This window comes from Neodiprion lecontei, chromosome 5 (assembly GCF_021901455.1).
Source record: "Neodiprion lecontei isolate iyNeoLeco1 chromosome 5, iyNeoLeco1.1, whole genome shotgun sequence".
Lineage (NCBI taxonomy): Eukaryota > Metazoa > Arthropoda > Insecta > Hymenoptera > Diprionidae > Neodiprion > Neodiprion lecontei.
Genome location: NC_060264.1, coordinates 35,928,246 through 35,948,531, shown reverse-complemented (window position 1 = coordinate 35,948,531; position 20,286 = coordinate 35,928,246). Strand labels below are relative to the sequence as shown.

The following is a 20,286-nucleotide window of genomic DNA, read 5'->3' as shown; positions in this document are numbered from 1 at the left end:
TGAATTTAGCACAGTATGGCGACTGGCCATACAAAGGCATCGATATTATGTAATCAAGAGTTGGCGGTGGCGTATAGATGTGAATAATTATGGTAAAGAGTGAACGTACGGTCTTGCCTCCGAGACGCAGCCAGTCGCAAGTTTTAATCCAAGGTTTCTTTCACCAAGTTACTCTGAATCTAAGAAACTGCGCAAATGCAATATGCATCGGTTGAAACTTTGCGTAGACATCAGAGGAACGAATGAGCGGTTCGTCTCGACTGAAATTCAGGCTTGAAAAACCATCATTAAAGTTAGGTCAACACCTGATCGTAATTAGTACTGTTAATTACAGTGTCTTGAAGTGCGCTTAAACATCATGTATAGATTGAGCACACAGACCAACGTCCATATCTAGACAACGGACGACGGAAAAACAGACAAACGTGAGTGAGCCACTGTTTGCCGTATCATTCCGTTGGGTCAAGCCAATTATTGGCTCGGTAAAGGTGAGTCTTTCCACGGAATGGCTGCATTCAAAGGCATCATATGCAGGGATTCAGCTACTGACAAGTCTTAAGCAGATGGCCAGCTTTTCTTCGTTCATAACATCATCATAACCAATCCGACTCGGTTGCTAACTGACCATTTATGTTAGCTTACGTCACGAAAATGCCACATGCGCAGATATTCCACGACGTTCTAATAGGAAAAGATACCATCTAATACTGTTCTGCACAACTGTACAGTATGTATTTTTAAACACTGCAAATACATGAGCAAGCATTTCACCGCTCGAAACGTTTCGCACCACCTTGTCGATGACCTTATATTGATTAAGGTTAAGGATTGCTTGGTTGTTACTGTACTTATAGACCAAACTTTCGAAAATGGCGCAACGTAAGTAAAACTTGATCATCTTGTCGAGGGGTTTTCGTGCGTCAAGTTCTCAGTTCTGATTACCACAATTATTGTTCTCCAGTACCTTATAGCGCATGTATTAATTAAATGATAAGTAGGTTCAGAAGCATGAGTCTTGCACAGAGTGTGACGGACGTCCATGTATGGATTACGGTGGCTTGATGGTCTTAAACAGTTTGTTATTCAAGTCAATGCTTTAGTACGAACGTATGTATTTCTTAGCCGACCAATAAGACACACCTGCCCGTCGCGTGTGTGTGTGTTGTATCCGTCCGCATACATGCCGGACTGCATACGCTACAAGCGTAACTGTACATTAACCAAGCAAAAATAATCCTGTTCAATGCATATTCCGTATACATCTATAGCAAACATTTTTTACTTACTTATATTAACTTTTTACAAAACGGTCAGTTGTTAACTATTCCGGTTCGCTTAGATGAACGGAGAATATCAAATCTTAGATATTCTGAAGCAAGGTGCTCGTCGTTTACGTCTTCGAGCGTTCTCAATTTGCCCCACATCATTCTATACACATGTGTAGGTATTTATCAGCGCATGCATGGTAGGTAAGAGCTTACGTAAGAGCCGCGAGTAATTGACGTACAAGTTCCACCGTATACTGAAAAGAGCCCATTAATAGACGAGACTAGGTCTTATACAGTCTATAGAAATGGTAAATGATCCATTTTTCCTTTAATTTACGAAACAACTGTTGTCCGACTAGCTGTCAATTCGTCAGTTCTTGCTGAACAACGGTTTCTTTCAAGTGAATGATAAATATGTATAGCAGAAATCGCCCACCAAAGATAAACAGACTGCACCAGTGAAGTTTAGCACTGTACCTACAGTAACAGCAACTGAGAGTAAAGCTTTACAACAACAGAGTAAAAGGATGAAATACCGGTGCATGAAGGCTGTGGGTGTTGAATATCCGAGCTGAAGTCGTGACCTGACGACTCTCTCCTGGACGGTAACTATTCTTGTCGTTCGTGAACTATGATGAACTTTCGATGTTCGAACAGTTTGGTGGTACTGATGGTTTTGTCCACATCCCGCGGGCGGTGGTCTTCTTTCGCGCTGTTCCACTATCGTTACACCAAACATGTTTATTAAGCTATTAGGTGCGTTTCTTGATACGAACTTCACTTTATCAACACTTAACACTCGGGGTGAAATATTCTCGACGAATTATAAAGTTCTCTTAGATCGATCAGTTCAAATAACTCACAACTATACGTATATGTTCAATTTTATTTATCACAATATTTCTTTGGTTTGTTCGGATAACTTGACTCGAACTTGTTCTTAATGAGACACCATTGTGTCACACAGTATACCTGCAGTATTGGAATTTTTTTAAAAAAAGATGCAGATTTTTTGAAATTTAGTTATGGTGTTTTCAAGCTGCTCTCTCAGCACGGATATTACATACTTGTTGCAGTAGGCAAGGACGTAGGTGGAATAGAAATCATTGCATTGTATTCACTTCTGTTTAGAAACGAATATCATGCAGTTGGGTATCGGGTATTTTATTCCGTATGAATACACACATGCGGTTTACGGTTTATTAAAGGTTGCAGTTGTCACACATGTGTACGTGTCGCCAGAAACTGGGTCAACTCAGACGATTTCCAGTTGTCAGTACAATTGAAGGCCAGTCGCGTTATGTTAACTGGGGTTAACCAGTGCCAAATTACTTTCCAAGTCGAAACCAAAACCACGGAACATTCAAATAACCAGTTGTGCAACTTATTAAACGTGGCATAGCAAGCCGTTTGCACGGACGGTGAAAGAATCAAATGTTTTCACCGTTAATACTCGTTCACTAATTTCGTCGCATAGTTTTTACTCACATGTACATACTGACAGTATATAGGCACTATTTCTGGTTTTAACAAGATACAAATCTGTTATACGCTGTAAATAGCGCAGTTTTACGTAAAGCACTTTTCGAGTGTCGTAATTGCGTCTGACAAGTTTAGTTGCTGCTTTGTAAGGGATGATGTGACATGTTTCCGTCCTCGTCGAGACCTTTCGTTTGCGAGGTCACATCGTTATCGAGAGAATATTTGAGTGAAATATTTGTCTTCTTATACTCGGCTAGTTTTTCTAATCGCATCTATTCTGACATGCACGCACATTTCGTGGGCCAGGTAAACATTTCGGATATACCCAAATGTGAATGTCACGCAAAACGTATCAGCGATACCGACACTCGCGCCCGCGGGATGACAATGTGACACTAACTAAGCGTCCGCACACAAGCCTTACGAACTTTTGCAAGGCTCGATCAAACGGACGGTGGAACTAAGAGAGGGGCAAATGGGCTAGTTCAGTGGGGGGCTTGCCTCCCCCCCCACTATCGAGAAAAGTAGTCGAGAGGTTGATAACTATTGTAAGAAGGATTTATTTGAATTCGTCCTTCAACTTGGCATACAATTAACCGCTATGAGTATTATTACATCAATAGTTCATGTACGCATGTCACTGAAATAAACTTGTACTCCCGCCAATAATAATGGCGCTCACGCAATAAATTTGTACATCATTCATTTATTTATTTATTGTTTCTCTACGTTTGACCATAACTAAACATCTATGTCATACAAATGATCTGTGAAAAAATTTATTTTCGAACCGCACGTCTGCCCCACTTTTAACACTTGACTGCGAATTGAATATTCGTCCTTCTGTAATAAGACTCTTGAATTAATCGACGACTCTTCTCAACTCGCGTTCAACGATATTTGGATATCGACCTGGAATTGGTTGTCGGGTAATTATTCTACCGTTTACAAAACTGTGACAAGTTCTTGCTGCCGTTGGTCACTGGCATCAGTAAAATACCGCACGACGACACTTCGACCGAGCCAACCGATGGGAAAAAGTTGTGAAGCCATAGAAAGGTTTCAGCCGATGTATTGACCTTGCGCACCTACGCTCTTACGCGCCACTACACGTCCTTACTTTTCATTTATAAAAATGATTAAATTTTTTCCCTGATTTTAAAATGAACGCTTGTAACCGGAAAGAAAGTCCATTCGTCGTACCGCTTTGTCAGCGATTGCATTCAACTCTCAACTCTCAACTTTGCGGCAAAGCGCGCTTTCGCGCTATTAGACCCGTTGGGAGCGTAACACACTCATACAAACGCGGTAACCATGGGCATGTTGAACGTGTTAAGAACCGCTTGACCCAGTAATACTTGAATAGAAACTAGTAGACTGCGACGGAGGACGTGACGGGGTTTCCCACTGGTGGAAAAGTGCCCATTACGTTGCCACCTGCAGCGAAGTAATGGACATACGGAGGATAACGTCCGCAATCACTACTGTTGTTTACTGTCAAGCACCGGAACTGCTGAAGCAGTTGTCAACGATCGTAAAAAGCCGGGGTGGCAGGACAAACAACTAGCAGTTGCGAACACCAACTTGGTAGCGTAGAGCAAATCGCCATCGACCAGTCAACATCGAAGCTAAAATTCCTAGCCAAGATGCATAACTACAATTTTTAGGCTAATCGATCGAGATTTTAAGAATTTGGAGGACTTCTTAGTTCAGTGCCGTCGGTGAAGCAAGAATTCGAGCAAGCGTCAAAACTTAAAGTATCAGTGGTTTACGTTTTCTCATAGATACGATTTGTCACACAGTTTCCCTCTTCACCATTTTTATTTTACGTTCACTTATGCGATTCCTACTTTTAACGCTATACAGCAATTCCTTGTGAAAACTTTCTTGAATAGTTTCGCGACCCCTGACATACGAGGATTGCATGCGGTGCCGCATATAATTTCGATGCCTTTCCCTCGTCTGCAATTACTAATCACTAACTTGTCCCAGAGTTGCTGCTCGAATACGTTTACAAGTGGTCATGTACACTCTCTCGCGGCGCGTTCAAAAACGGATATACATACATATCTTTACAATTGGGACATTCATGGCGTGACACGACGTTGCAGCGAACTTGTGTCTATTGTTTAGCTTAATTTGGAACACTCGATATTTTCTATAGTCACTTCCGCACGGATTGGATCGTCGAGCTATTTTATTATATGAAACGCGACGCGAATTGAGGCCACAGACAAAGATGATGCTCGATGACCAGTCCATGCATGCAAGGTGAACAATCTGCAGTAGTCATTAGCATGAAAATCAGAGTGGGTAATTATCATCCTCTACGCTAACTATACAGTACCCGCCATACAGCGTGAGTAAAAACAAAGAAAGTAGGAAAAATATCATTGAGGTTATACTGACAAGTGAATAATATTCCTGAACCTGTAATTGCATGTAACAATATTCGATTCACGTATTCAAACCATTCGCAAACACTTGTACATAGTCGTATGTGCTATAGGTGTCAGCGGTCACTGCAGTTTTGGCGTGGGTCGACTTATACCCACGCGGCAAGTCATAATAACGGATTATTCAGAAATCAATATCAGGCACATCCTGCACTATGTATACATATACACAGTGTGTACGTATGGATGGTAGATGGGTACGGCCTACAACGTACACCTACGTGATCACTACCTGTACGAGATACCAATCAGAAACGTGAAAACGGTCGCGTGTAAATGTACATTATACACGAGTCTCTGAACAGCTCGAAAGCGGATGAATGCCGTATTTTTCTTCCGAGTGATTCGCTCTTTAAATGGTCTAACAGTATGGTTCAATTTACATAAACGATACAGTCTCGCCATGTATTAATTAGACAATATTTTGATTACTTCTGGTCTTTTTGGCCAATGGTTTTACGAACGCTGTGGTATAACGTTTTTGACAACATATGACCCTGGACTACATGATATATCAGCTAGAGTAAAGACATTTCGAGTCAAAGTACCGCTTCGCGTGCCGCTGGATATATCACAGCTGCAGTACCAGGCATTCCATGAATTTGACTGTTCTATTCGTCGTTGAATGACGTGACAGTCCAACATTCTCATTGGTCCTAAGCCCTCTGATGTTGAAAAACACTGCAGGCATACATGAATCTTGCTCTTTACTTTGACTGGCTTCACCGAATGATTCTTTTCTTTCAAGTTCGTAGTCCGCGAAACGTGCAGTACCGTTTTCACTAGATCGCACAATATTTCAAAAATTTACTTACTAATACGTTTGGAATTAGGTAGAAGACTCTCTACAAAGGTGAACTAAACTGTACAGTTGCGCGCATTGGCGGCATCACATCGAAAATCCAGCTATCGCAATGAAAATAACGTCGATCGTCTTGTAGTGCTTTGACGTGAGGTCAAATGTTGTAAAATGATTGCTATAAAGCGCGCGCAGCATTGCACTTGTTTAGACGTCGAACAAGTTGAAGGGTCGTTTGACTGGCGATACGTCTTAGTTACTGTAAAGCACGTGTGATTTTACGTCCCGGGCTGTCAACGTCTCAGGATTGCTATCGGCGATTACTTATCTCTATCGTTGGAATAACCAGCCAACAGGACGTTGAACGTCATCTATAGTGAAACATTATACTCGCCTGTCGTGGTTGCACAGGTATATCTATGTCTGAAAAGTAAAAGTTCACAATCGAGTGAAAGTTGAGAACTAGTTAGTCAGAGGCGTAGACCGATATTTAGTGTTGTCAGCAATTTTTCTCAAAATATTCTTGCTGAATGTTCCGTCAAAGGATGAGCTTGAAAAAAATATCGCATTTCACTTGAAAAAACGTGATGATTTTACTCTACAATGATAAAATAAAGCACAACTATTTATCCACTAAGCTTTCGTTCTGAATGGTTTTTTTTTTGTAACGAATAGATTAATTTTAACCTACAGAGCATCCGGCTGTTGCAGGTGGGCCGAATTTCTTTCAAGATATTGATTACGTCACTGGGGCTGGGTGGGTGGAGCTAATACGGCATTTTTTAAGGATATCAATCTGGCAAAAATCACGTATATAAATCGAGGTTTCATTATTATTTAAACCAGGAGAAGCCATTCATCGGGTACAAAGTACATCCTGGAAGTATAATCTCATCGACGACGATTACGTCACTTGTATGTGTGTTACGCGTGGGTAAGAAAAAAAAATAAAAAATTATGATAACTATCATTTTCTAATTTTTACTTAGTAAAGACAATCGTGATGTAATTTAACCTAAATAAACTGAGCACTTGCTGTTGCCCTGATGCATGCTCGGCATTTTTTCCTGCGCTCCTTTACCTTCCCTTTTTATCACTTTTAACCAGAGTCTGATTCGGCACCGTTTTTCAATCCGTCGGCTAGATTTATGTTCATCAATTTCTCGCAATTGTCATTTCCTTCTATAGCGTGACTGTGCTCCTATAGATTCTTGATTTCTTTTTCGGATTCGATACGCGTAAGGATATTAGATAACACTTGGGTATTACGCCTGAGTGCGCACTTACGTCAACAAATTATCTATACTCGTATATACAATATATCGAGCGAACGATAACGGCATCCAAAGCCAAAGCACTTTTCACGCCTGTATTTGGACAATACATGAGTTTAATTTACGAAAATAAACAGTCCATCGTCGCCCCATATTCACCAACTACTCTGATACAGGTATATACATAACTATAGTCAGAAACTGTTTGTCATTAACCTCCAAGAACGCACGAGATCATAGGATATGTTGTATTTATATTTTCACTTAATTGAAGCTGAGAAATTGATCGCCTGGAACGTTCGGAGAAGGGAATACTTAAATGTAGGTATAGGTAATGTTGAACCAGAGCCAACTGATTAGTGAAGTTATCCGGTAATTTTTCATGGAGAAAGTCAGCAGACGGCCTTATCTACCGTTGAACTTGCTCCGAGAGAGTGGCCCAACGGCAGTACGTATCAACACGTTGAACTTGTCAGGCATATATATATATACATACGCATGCAGTCGGATATTGGCACAGCAAAGTGATGCCGATGACGGTAATAATGTAAAGGAATATAAAGTAACAAACAAAACGAGCCTGTAAAAATAAGCAAATGGAAATCCAACAATTCTCCGGCTATAATTTAATTGTGAAATTCAATAACGGTGAGTCACTACATGTGCAAAATAAAGCGTAACGTCGAATCGGATGTAGACAATAAGGTTTACCCGTGGTACATACTGTACGACGATTGACGACCGATAACAATAAGTCGCAAATTAGATAAACGCCTCTGTAGGAACCTTAAAGGGTAAACGGCGGTGACGCTCCACGTGCCTCAAAGACGCGTCCAAGTAGCGTCAGTTGCTAATTTTGTTTAAGTACTACGCCTACTGCGTCTGATGTCGCCGATTGATGTAGACATCGGCAACGCTGTAGTTAACATTGCACGAGTCGAGGTTATCCTTTGTTTCATTTATGCACGGATATCAGCCGAAAATGATTTGACGTAAGTCAAAAGGCGGAGCAGCGCGACTTCCAACACAAATTATACGCTGGAAGATCTGTTATGGTCAGTCTGGCGAGTTAAATTGACAATACAGTTCTCGGAATTTTCCATCAACACCCGAATTATAATGCGAATGTCCCGCTTAGAAAAATATTTCCTGCATGGTAGGTATTGTATATTTTTTCTCCTCGTATACATTATATGTACACATATGTAAATACATATATGTATGTTGAATATATATATACACCTTTGCACGGGTGACGCGTGCAGTAATTCATCGTAACACGCTTTGCATAACTATGAGAAAGTTTCAGCTCGTTTTTTGTTCGACTTTCCACAATGGCACCGGGGACTCTATATAACTTTCCGACAATTCTACCTTCACTTGCTCTAGCTCTTTGTTACGGGTGGCTAATGACTTTCAAAAATTAAAGTATCTCAGTGTCGTATCGAATAATGGTATTCGTATTTCTATGAACTTGTTGTAAATTGGCACCGTTCTATGAGCAGCAGATTATTCTCAGAAGAAGGAATCGCTGCGGAAATTTCGGATTAATGAACAGATACCTATAATCCTCATTTTGTATATTCAGGCGAGAGTAAAACAAAGGGGTACGCCATTCGTTTAAAATTTTTATCCCACTGATATACCGAGAGAGGCTTGTTGACGTACTGTTTATAAGTATGAAACTTATGCTTCATTTCAGCAAAAAAGACTAAGAGCTTTCAACCTCGAAATTGTCGCTAATTGCAACAGTGACAAAAATGACCTTTATAAGTATGTAACAGTAAATTCAATTGGCTTTGATACCATCGCAACGATCACCACTGGTCAAGCTTCCACGAAATGGGTGTCCAACGAACTGACCATTTGGATTTGTAACACTCAGTCGGTTACGCTCGGTGTAAAAACGAAACGTTGTTTCAAAAATCCGTGACACAGAAGCTCAGCCGACACGGTAACGGCTGTGCAAATATCGACCGATTGAATTGACTGTTACGAAGAAGTCGTTATGCTGCCGTAATGAAACTTAGTTACTGAAAATCCCCATTTCAAGACTAAATTAACTATACGCAGTTTGGACTTCAAATTAGATTTCCCATCTTGTGTAAATGAAGCGTGAGCTTAAACTTCTGTATCAGACATCGTCAACGCTTTCCGAGTACATACTACGCACGAAGTAACTAGTAAAACCACAGTACTATGCATGTAATGTTTCCATTAGTGTTCCGAGGTCGGATACCTCATTAACCTTTGCCGTCTCTAAGTGTAAAGCTTGACGGTCTATCTCCACGGTCACATGAAATGAACAATAAACGGATGATTAAGTCTCTGATCTGGCAAAGGCGCATCATTGGAACCCATTCACGGAACACTGGTTCGATTTGATCACAACACTGCAGAACCCACACGTCGATTTATTTATATCCATCACCACTGTATCCACGAAACGTCCGTACTGTAAGCGACAGCACGCTTGGTATCGGTTGACGGTTTCAGCATGACTGGATTCCTGGTGTTGGTTCACCACCGTCTCGCGAGTTCAGCTCAGCTGTAAGACTATGGGACGTCCCCTACTCTTCCAGCGAGCAGACAGTGGCCCTGTCCACTACTCGGCAGCGACTGGTACCGCGCAATAACACTAGACACCTCGTAGTTTCACGTCTGTTTCGATATCTAGAGTGCATATTTTCCACGCTAGAACTACTTCGAGTAATTGACACTATTGGGAGGGTCCCCTGTTCGCGTGTTTTCACTAAAGAACCCTGCACGAGACAGCGAACCGCTGAATCTGCTTTACCTGATTCAACGGACAGATCGCAACCGTATGAGGAATGGAAGTGGAGTAGATGGGACGTCATTGAAAGGCTTAGTTTTTCGATGCTGCGACAATGTTTCTCGTCTGTTCCTTGGCAGGGGATGTCGGGCAGTCGGAGTTAATGTCCTAAAACTGTTACGGTATAAGCCAGATTGTGATGGTTTTATTCCAGTCTGGTTTTTAAAATAGACAAGATGGATGCGTATCTAAGAAGACTAGAAAAATAGGTGTCACACGTGTGCGCGTGCATGTGTTCATATGTATGTGGTTGCATCTTCTTTTATATTTACCGAATAATTTCTTAGAACTACGAAGAACTGGCGAGTTTCCAAAAAATGTCTACACTCCGTAACAAGATTGGCAGTTCACTGCTACCACAAGAAGAGCTGGTATTTATAAATGTTTTAGAATTTTACTTCCTTTATCGGCTCTGTTGGCGATGCAACATCACTGGAAGAGATTTCTTTCAGTTTTGAGGACCGAGGGATACGTCACAGTGCTCGACCTTATTACTCGGGGAAAAAGAAAACCTTGGAGACGGTGAATAGATACCACTCGTATCCTCAATGTCAGTAACACCACCCAGCCATGTCATTGTATTTCCTGCTGATCAATATCCGTTGTTAATTCAACGTCGGGGTTACGAGAAAATAGCAAATTCGATTATCGGATACAAGTACGTATTTCAGGGTTTTGTATAGAAAGATTAGAAATGAAGAACATAAGGAATGTCTTTCTTATGGACCAGTGTGCAGACTGATTTGGCGGTTGATTTGCGAAAAATTATATTTTATCAAATTGTTCAATAATGCGTAGATTTGTGTATCAGAATTAACACATTCACGCGGTATTAGTTTACTCATCGTCAGTAGCTTATTTGGGCCAATTAGTGATTATTTTGTGGAGCAATTTGACCAAGCCCAACCTATTTCATAGAGAGAGAACGCAAGATGTTAAACCTGATCCGATTTCTCAAATTTTGTTGGTGTTCTTGAATACTAAATGAAACGCAATCTAGATGATCTCGTAAGGCTGGGAAATCTCCGACGAAACAAATGTAAAAAGTTTCGAATAGACGAGGTTACTACAATTTTACTCAGAACCGTATATACTCGGCTTTCTATATGTATAGTTACGCGAACAAAAGAATGCCTCAGGTTCTTGGCTATCCGGCCTGGTAGTACAAGCAAGACATGTGAGTTAAATACAACTTTACACCAGTGTGTAAGTGTACTAGTTTAACAACTAATTTTAAATTCTGAATTCGGCATGCAACGAAATTACGTATACAGTTTTACTAGGTCCATGAGTAGGCTATACACGACTGCACGCGAAAAGTGCGGTTCAGTTTACTCCACGGATTACTGCAATGATTGAATTGTACGTAAATTTGATCATTTAAATATTCCAAGAAATATAATGTTTATATTTATCACAGCTTCAACCTCGACGTGCAGATAATGACCAATCAGAGAAAAATATTTTGTAAATTACTTCGCCTCATTAGAAATATGTAATACCTTGCAGGTAGTATCCATAAGTTAACGACATTCAATGACCTTCTTACGTACCGACTTTATTACTGATGTGGCAGGGTTCTGCTAGGTTATACTAACAAGCAGACACGTGATTGGAAGTAAGCATAATAATATCACATCTCGGAGAACTGCACGACTGACTGTGAGTTGCAGCGTTCCGAAAATGATTGACGATTGAACACGAAGAAGCTCGTTCCCACAGATGAATCGATATTTTATTATTGTTATTATTTCTTGTTAAATTTACACGAAAAAATAATCGGCAAATACAGATTTGACAACAGCTCTCCCGCGTGGAATTGCAAATAAACGATTCAACGACCGTTATGCATGCAGCACCGCAGCTGCAGGGCATTGCAGAAAAATGTTATTTACAGCTAAAACGACGCGAAGGTCTAGATTCACTGCATCCTTGCGGGGATGAAATCGTGGAGCGATAAGAAGTAGGTGGGCGGCGCGAAAAAAATAATAATTCTTCGATAACTCAGGAAACGTATAAACGTGTACAGATAGCAGAATTTGTATACAACGGTAAACAACATACCATGTATGCGATTCCGTGCGAAGCTCGATTGTTATAGTCTACGAATTCTATGGTAAGAAATATTGAATACTCAAAAGTATGATGGAAATAGTTTTGTAAGAATGTACACGGCTATAAACAGAGTTGTTTATGCCGCCTTTTCATATGACCGCATGCAATGAAGTAGCTCAAAACCTTGACAAGATTGCATGCCAATTACTAATATATGTACCTGCAGTAACATTCGCGTTTAAATCATAGAGAATGTATCGCTGAAAGTAACGCAGCTGGCAGCCAGTAAAAGAGTCAGAACGATTTAGGAGACGAACGGAAGAATCAGCTTTCTGATTGGCTACTGGAGACGCGTCGCGTTGTTCTCATGTCGCGGCCGCTACTCACACACATACGCGTTTGGCTATACACGACCAAATTGGTGTGAGTGAGCGGACGGACTGTAAGTATTGGCGTCCGCTGCAGCATGAGTCGGTTGCGTGACTTGAGCATAAGAATGACATTCCCGTTTTCGACAACACGAATACAAGCCATGTAGTCTAATCATTATATCCGAAAAAAGGCAAATAAATGCAAATGAACCGAGAAGGCTGATTTTTATATATTGTATACGGAGGGCTTAGAAAAGCTTAACTTAATATTGTCGACCAAGATTTTCTATTAGCTTTCTGCACCATTTGGTTTTTTTTTTTTTTTTTACCGATAACTCGGGATAAAACCATCACAATCAACAACGGATGATCGTTGTTGAGATATCGAACAACGGTAGGTGAAAAATTCATTTCACTTGAATTGTAGATCGTAAAAAAAGCAACGAAAACGTATATAATTGCAATTTTCGTATGATAACGGAAAGCCGAGTTATCGCAATAAAACAATATGGGGGATAAAGCTCATAGGAATTGTCTTGGTCGACAATTTCAAGTTAAGCTTTTCTAAGTCCCCCCTGCACCATATATAGAAATCAGCCTTCTCGGTTCGTTTGCATTTTAAAATGTATATAATGACTGTACTGATGTTCACACCTACGATCGTATTCATGCATACTTTTTGATTGTAGTATTCGAATGTTGAGGAAACGTGAAGGTAAACGTCCCGTGTAAATCGTCCTTTATAGCCGCCTACAAGATACACGGCTGTCGCTGCTGATGAGTAAACTTTTTGTACATACACAGCGTGGCACAGCTTGACGTAACGTGTAGCAGCGTCATCGTGGCTTCCCTCTTGATCGTAACCTAACCTAACATAACCAGCATTACCAATCTATCAGACGCACATTTCTTTAAATGGCGCAAAAAATTCTGTATATTTCTTATTTAGATGGCACGAAAATAATTCTTCAGATGTCTTAATATCGCACCAGTAATCCTTTATATTTCTCATTTTCAAGAGCGATGTTTCACTATATTGAAACTCAACAAATACAAAAATACATAACACATTTCATTTTTCGCTTTATAACATGGACAATTTTCTTAGAAATATATAATGATCCTCACCGAACAAGGTAATACAGACAGATTTATATCCGACAATCTGAATTGTATATATTAGGAACTTTTACTTATATAATATGCTTTTGTGTTCAATATTCAGGACCACCAACTTGTCAAATAAGTGCGTTTGAAAAATGCAGACGCTATCTAATTAGTGCATATTTTCTCAGGAACCTCACAATTGGTTGATTTTTAATCTGTTGTTTCGATTTCACAGACCATATTTAGAGATCTCGCACTATTAGTTTTGATATTTCGTCAGAGATCTTCAGATATTTTCTTCAGTCTCCAGCTTAAACGACAATATTTCTTAATAAGAAGCCAACTTTTCTTTTTTCTTGGAACGGACTCTATTTTCTTTAGATTTAACGAAATTTCTTTAGGGTTAGCAACGCTGAACACAACTCGAGTGTACGCTGATTTCGTAATATTTTCAATAGTAAAATGTCAAAAATTTTCCAAGTTCCGATAGTAGATAAATATTCCAATGTTCGCCGTTACGTTTCCTCGCTTCGTGGAAAGTGCACCGGTCGGTGAATTCTGCACCTACGCAAGGCAGAAACTTTCCTTATACGTATGTGTGGGTTCATGCTGGGACATCCTGTCTCCGACGCGACGCCAAGTTCACGCATATACCCGCAGTTAGACTCGATAATGCACTTAAAACGCGCATGTAGAGCTGCGCCGGCTTCACCCGAGTTATGCAGATTGTGACACGTAGTTCGATTCGACAGTTGCACATGTGGGACATGGACGACGCTTGTCACGTGCGGGTCTTGCGAAAGTAACATGCAGATTTTTAATGAAAATCCTTTAAACATCGCCATTGCGTATTAATAACGGCGACGGTTCGTTGTTGATTCTTTAAGGTTAATGCTTCGTATAACTAATTTGCGGTCACGGATATAGCACCTCTCACAACATCGACGAATCGTATTGTTGGACGACTCTTCTGCTTATTTATAGTATCTATAATTTTCATTGGTACAGAAACCGGACCTGGGCTTCAATTTCGCGTTAGAGAACTTTCAGCTAATTAATACTTCTGCGAATGCTGATCGGAACATTAATATGCACTGCTTGCGCGTATTGTATATACAACGTTTTTCACAATGGTAACAATGAATCAACTAGTTACAGACCTTAAAAAGATCACATTCGAAAGTGACAGTTCGTTGTTAATATATCTGTATCGCTGTTAATATTACTTTACTTTATAAACGATTGCCTGCTGAAGCAAGAAATAGACGGCCTTGGATAATCGTGTAACGGTGCAGAATTTATTTGTACCAGGTAGCTTGTTCGCGGATTCTGACATTCACCGATCGGAAGATATTAATATAATTATACACACCTAAACGACTTGTACTCCATATGTTAATTCGTTCATTTTTCCTAACTGAACTGTAATTAACAACAACAACTATGGTTTGACTTGTTGTTAAACTTTTTAAAGTAACTTTTTTTTTACAACTCGACTTTTTGTCAATGTAAACACAAGCTTTCCGATATTAATTTACATCTGAGGAAAATATATTATATCCAGCGTGGAATTGAATTTGATTAGAACTATCTGGAGCAGTGTAGGAATTAATAAGAGGCCGAAATATGTAAGGAGAAAGTGTAAAGGTAACAGATGCAAATAAGAAAAGACAATAAAACACGGAAATGACGAAATTCCACTGGTAATTACTCCTGCAGGCCAAATTGACCTACATCAATTAAATAAAAACACGGCTCCGATCTTACTGGGTGCAGATAAAGGTTGAAATATGAACGGGAGGGAGCTCTAATTATGTATACTAAATTCGCCTAATACGACTTTTCCCATGACTAATACTGTTAATTATATATATATATACCTACATAACTGAAGGATAACATCTGCTATTAAAATTGAAGTAAGTAGGGAAAGAGAAAATGATATCAGCAATTAGAAAGTAAATTAATAAATAGTACGTCTATAAATATGCAAAATTCTTGACCAGCATAAGATCGAATCCACCATCTATCTCCTGATGCAAGGCAACACGACATGCATTGCTGTAACGCGGGCTTACATAATTGAAGGAGGCAAAAACTACTGTGCTATTTGAGATTCAAAAGATGTGGATTACCTGTACTGGTACAATTATTTGAAAATGTTGTGGTCAAATAATAAAATAATTCGCAGGTAAGAAATCAGAATGGTATATGTGTTATTGTTATTATTATTACTATTATTATATTGATGCGTGTAAAAGTGTGATTAGTGTATGTATGGCTGTTACCCCCCGTTGCAAATAAAACTGTATACCTGTAAAATAAAAGAACAAAAGAATCGAGAGAATTCCATACTGCAAACCAGTCAAACCAGTTTCCAGTCTTATTCTGCATTGCATTATAGGCTAAAAATACCTGAGCGAGAGCGCACGAAGTAGTCTGTTAATAACAATTGATTTGTTGAACGGCCCGGGGCAACTCACCTGAAACAGATAAAATGGTACAACGTAACTCATTGTAATGACAATTGCCTTTTACTGAAGCGAAACATTAAAAGAATTTATTGTATGAAAAAATGAACGGAGAAACGTGTGCGAGAAATAAGGTTGGATAAGGTAGAAAAAAGTTCTCAAGTGTACAAAATTTTATGTTCGAAGGTTAAACAGACGCACGAACTATCATTCCACATTTGACTTGTAATATTTGTATGTCTTTTATTTAGTACCTATAACCAAGTCGACGACAGCAAACAGCGGCGAAGCACATTTTGACGGTACTGTACATCCAAAAAAGGCACTGCTCCTCGCACATCGCACCGTCACAAAGAATCCAATCTATCTCTGTTTTTGTCTTTGTCTTTGTCTTCTTTATTTCGAAAATCTTACGCCGTTTCGTCGATACTTTACGTACAAGAATATCGATCATGGTTGATCGCGAGATCGAATAAGGGAATACTAAATTATTCGAGTTTATCTTATCGCTGATGTTACATTGCGAGATAAAGTATTCGTGCACGACAAGAATACGTCGCTGCGATAGTCAAACAACAATCGCTTGATTTGCTGAAACCCGAGTTGAAATTGCCGCACTCGCAAGCTTTCCACACGTTACACTCACCGCTATTGGTGACGAACTGGCACTTATCGTGAATACATGCAGCTATAGAAGCGACGTTAATGTCTTGTTTGAATACACCTATCCACAGTCAACGTTGATCTTGACAACCAGGCAGTAAATTTATCTCCAAGAATGAACACGTGACTACGCGAACTTAAACTTACGCTTAGAAATAGGATTTATATCACGTGAACCGTAAAAGTTTGCAGTGATTTGCTATGGATCAGTTTCTTGGCGTTCGACTATCTCACGATCCAAGCCCGAAATAATGAATCTCTAGCAATTTTCGGGGCGTTATCAACGACTGAGATAAGTTCGTTCTCTTTTTTCACAAATTGGTTCGCGCCATTTAATTGGATGCTGTGGCTGGCGTGAAAATGATCGGGAAAATTGTGAGGCTGGTTTATAACGTGGAGTGGCTTCGTCGTTACGAGGCTTAATTACAATTTGGTGAAAATTGAATTTTCGTTGATGAGCGCGAATTATGACGAGCTTCAACTACAAGGAGAAGCCTCACCTCAACTTACGAATTGTGAATTAATATACTGAACTGTTTTCCTACGACTAATCATCTTCTGTGTTTTGCTGAACTTACTTTATTTATTAGAGGACCCATTATTTTAAAGCGATACATAAGTTATAATACGTAGAATAATTATAACGCAAGAATCCAGTACAGCACAGGAATTTTATTCAAACTGAATAATTATCATATTTTTATTCGTCAAGAGTGAAATAGAAAAAATGTACATCTGTCACGATGGTACATAACTATGAACAGTAATTGTTGATTAATCGTTATTCAATGTATCGCATAATTTTAGCCAGATGTTAAATGACTAAACAGTGACTGAAATTGCCAGTCGAATTTATACGCCCCCAATTTGACTAATCAGGAAAGACAAACAATGTATATCTCTTTATTCTATACAAACAGATGTCTTTATTTTTTTATAATGAATATCTTTTGGCATGTTTGCTGTCGTCGCGTTGTAAGCTCCAAATCGATCACGAAGGAAACGTTCTTGTTTTCCTTCTTACAGTATATTATTAACAGTCACATGCTCCTCCTGGAATATTCAATGGTTTCAAGGTCCGACTGCTACGGAAACATCTATCACTTGCGCAATTATACTACATTAATTTTGTGATTTTGTGCCAAACTTGAAACCACTGACTCAAGTCGTTATCAGCGATATGAAAATTTCCTCTAATTTCGCCGCATATACTGTTATTTGTATGGATCATTCGATAAATCCAACCATGCATCACGCCAACTTGCAATGACAACTTTTGCGCCTGCGAGTTTATATACCGCAGCCCGCATGACTCCAAAGAATAGAAATTTGCATACAGCAGGCGTTTAACGATACGCGCTATGCATGCAGGTTTTGACTAACAACTACCGTATATTCGACGATCCTCATTACTCAATCATTGATACAAGGTCCAACTGTGTTTGATTAAATGAAGATAAAAATTTCAATCTCATCTTGGGAATTGCTAGACCGTATGAAATTCGTACGGACAAGAACTTGGAATTCAAATGTGGATTATACTATCAGCATGTTCCCCCAGGGCGGAATTTTATTTTTCTTTATCCATCTCCGAGTGCAGCTGGCATTTTACCCGAGAGAAATTGCCTACTCCACTTGCTCACCCTTGGCTATACGTTGCTGCCAAGCGTACGGGGTGTAGTACGGTGCTGGGACTTATGGCGAATTTAGTCCGCACCACGTAGCTTTGGCGTTTCCTTTCCCTTTCCATTTCCCTGTCTCTTTCCCTCTACCGTCATATTCCTCTTTCTCTTTCGTTTCCCTTACTCTCTCGGCGACAGTGGAGCTCCATGTAAGCCGCGAACTACAATCCCTCGGGAGAATTTCTACCCTTATCCCAACTGCAACGATCAATATAACACTATGGGTCATAGAGCATGTTGTGTTTGCGTACACAGACTGGAAATTTATGTTGTGGAATTGTTGTTTCACAAAAGTAACGATTTCAAGTTAATTTCTGATTTTCGGCGGTACAGCGCTTATTAGTTTTTCAACAATTGGATTTCAGTAAATCATGAACTTGAACTAACAGCTTTATTCTTCAAATCTCCGCACGACAGCGAACCTAACTCATAAACATCTTCACTCTGTGTTCATTTCATAATATATTATTCGAAGCACGCTTTATTTACGATACGACCCTTTTCCACATGGTATAGTACGAATGTAGGTATAATAATGCAGCTATATTTAGTCTGGCGTGAATATCGATTTTGGTATAAAAAGATTGGAGGGTAACTGCGGTAGAGCTTGGAAGACGCAAGGACGCGGTGAAAAACAAGTGCAAAAAACTGTGTAACATTAATTTGCTGCCATCGAATCATAGCTTGGCTGTTTTTTAGTCTATTAATAAAATACCGTATATACCCTGTATACGAATGATTCTTCGGAACTATATTATGCTCTTTGCGTGAGCGCAATGCTCTCTCTCTCTCTCTCTCTCTCTCTTTCTCTCTCTCTCTCTCTTTCTCTCTCTCTCTCTCTCTCTCTCTCTCTCTGTCTCTCTCTGCTCCTGGCAGGAGGGTAGCAGAGTGTGAGTCATTCATTCCCCTGTAATTTCATCAGTCACGTGGTTCACGGCACGGGGTTGCAGTGTGGCAGGAGCAAAGGTTCGAGGTGCACCCGGTGAATCAGAACGATTATAGGGCAGTTTTTAAGATCAATATCGTCTCATGAACGTGTTTCATGTCGGACGGGGAACGACGGTTACTGTATTTGCAATTCTCAAAATGCTGCAGCAGTCTCACAAAATGCGTAGCTATACGAAAGGAATGAAATCCTTCCTGCTTTATACAAAGAACTGCGCTCCATAACTAATCGTGAATATAAATATTACGGTGCTATTGCCAAAAGGTGTATAATTTTGATTTTTTTTTTCATTGCCTATCTTTCCGTAGACTAATTTTCAAGCTAAATATTAAAATGGTACTGTTAAAAATTATACGCCCTATTGGAATTATCACCGCGATATATTTCTATAGTGTAAAAACTTGCGGCAAAATTCTTTCACGTCAAATGTTTAACTGTTACTGTCGTTTCGTTGTAGTGGAGCAGTGAAGGAATAATCTGTCTTACCAAATTGCAACGTGCTATTACTCGGTTCTCTGATAATTAATTAATCACTGAAGGTGTCGGCGGCTAATGTATGGCGTCATTCTCACGCGCATTGGCATGTACAGGTACATATTATATTATTGGCATGTATGTGTGCTGTGTGACGCGATTAGAGCGCAGTCATGTTATTCGCCGAGGCTGTCATCAGCAGAGCTGGAGCAGAGCACTCGGTATCGCGTGCAGCGCAGGGTGCAATAAAATTTATTATCCACCCTCCCGAAACCGTGCAACGGCAATCGATCGCTTAAGGGGCGAGAGAGTCTGAGCGCAATGGTATAACAGAGCACGGTGACTGGCATGGCTGCAGCACCTCCACGAGAGGCGACGCCAAAGGGATGAGGGTTCGAATTTAGC

The 20,286-nt window shown here is 39.9% G+C and overlaps 1 protein-coding gene across 7 annotated transcripts in view; it reads right to left on the bottom strand.

The window, feature by feature from the left end:
* Positions 1-20,286, bottom strand: part of LOC107217254 (IQ motif and SEC7 domain-containing protein 1) — a 48,170-nt gene that overhangs the window by 16,256 nt on the left and 11,628 nt on the right. Inside the window, exons 1-2 of one of the 7 annotated variants that reach the window (XM_015654692.2) lie at positions 9,478-9,849; positions 1,805-2,240 (exon numbers count right to left, since the gene is read on the bottom strand). The exons of 3 other annotated variants lie outside the window; for them this stretch is intronic. In XM_015654692.2, the coding sequence (XP_015510178.1) occupies positions 1,805-2,007 (203 nt within the window). In that variant the 5' untranslated portion in view covers positions 2,008-2,240; positions 9,478-9,849. Of the gene's footprint in view, positions 1-1,804; positions 2,241-9,477; positions 9,850-16,370; positions 16,735-20,286 lie in introns of those variants that run through there. 3 more of the 7 variants (XM_046742383.1, XM_046742385.1, XM_046742386.1) reach the window with 3 other exon arrangements.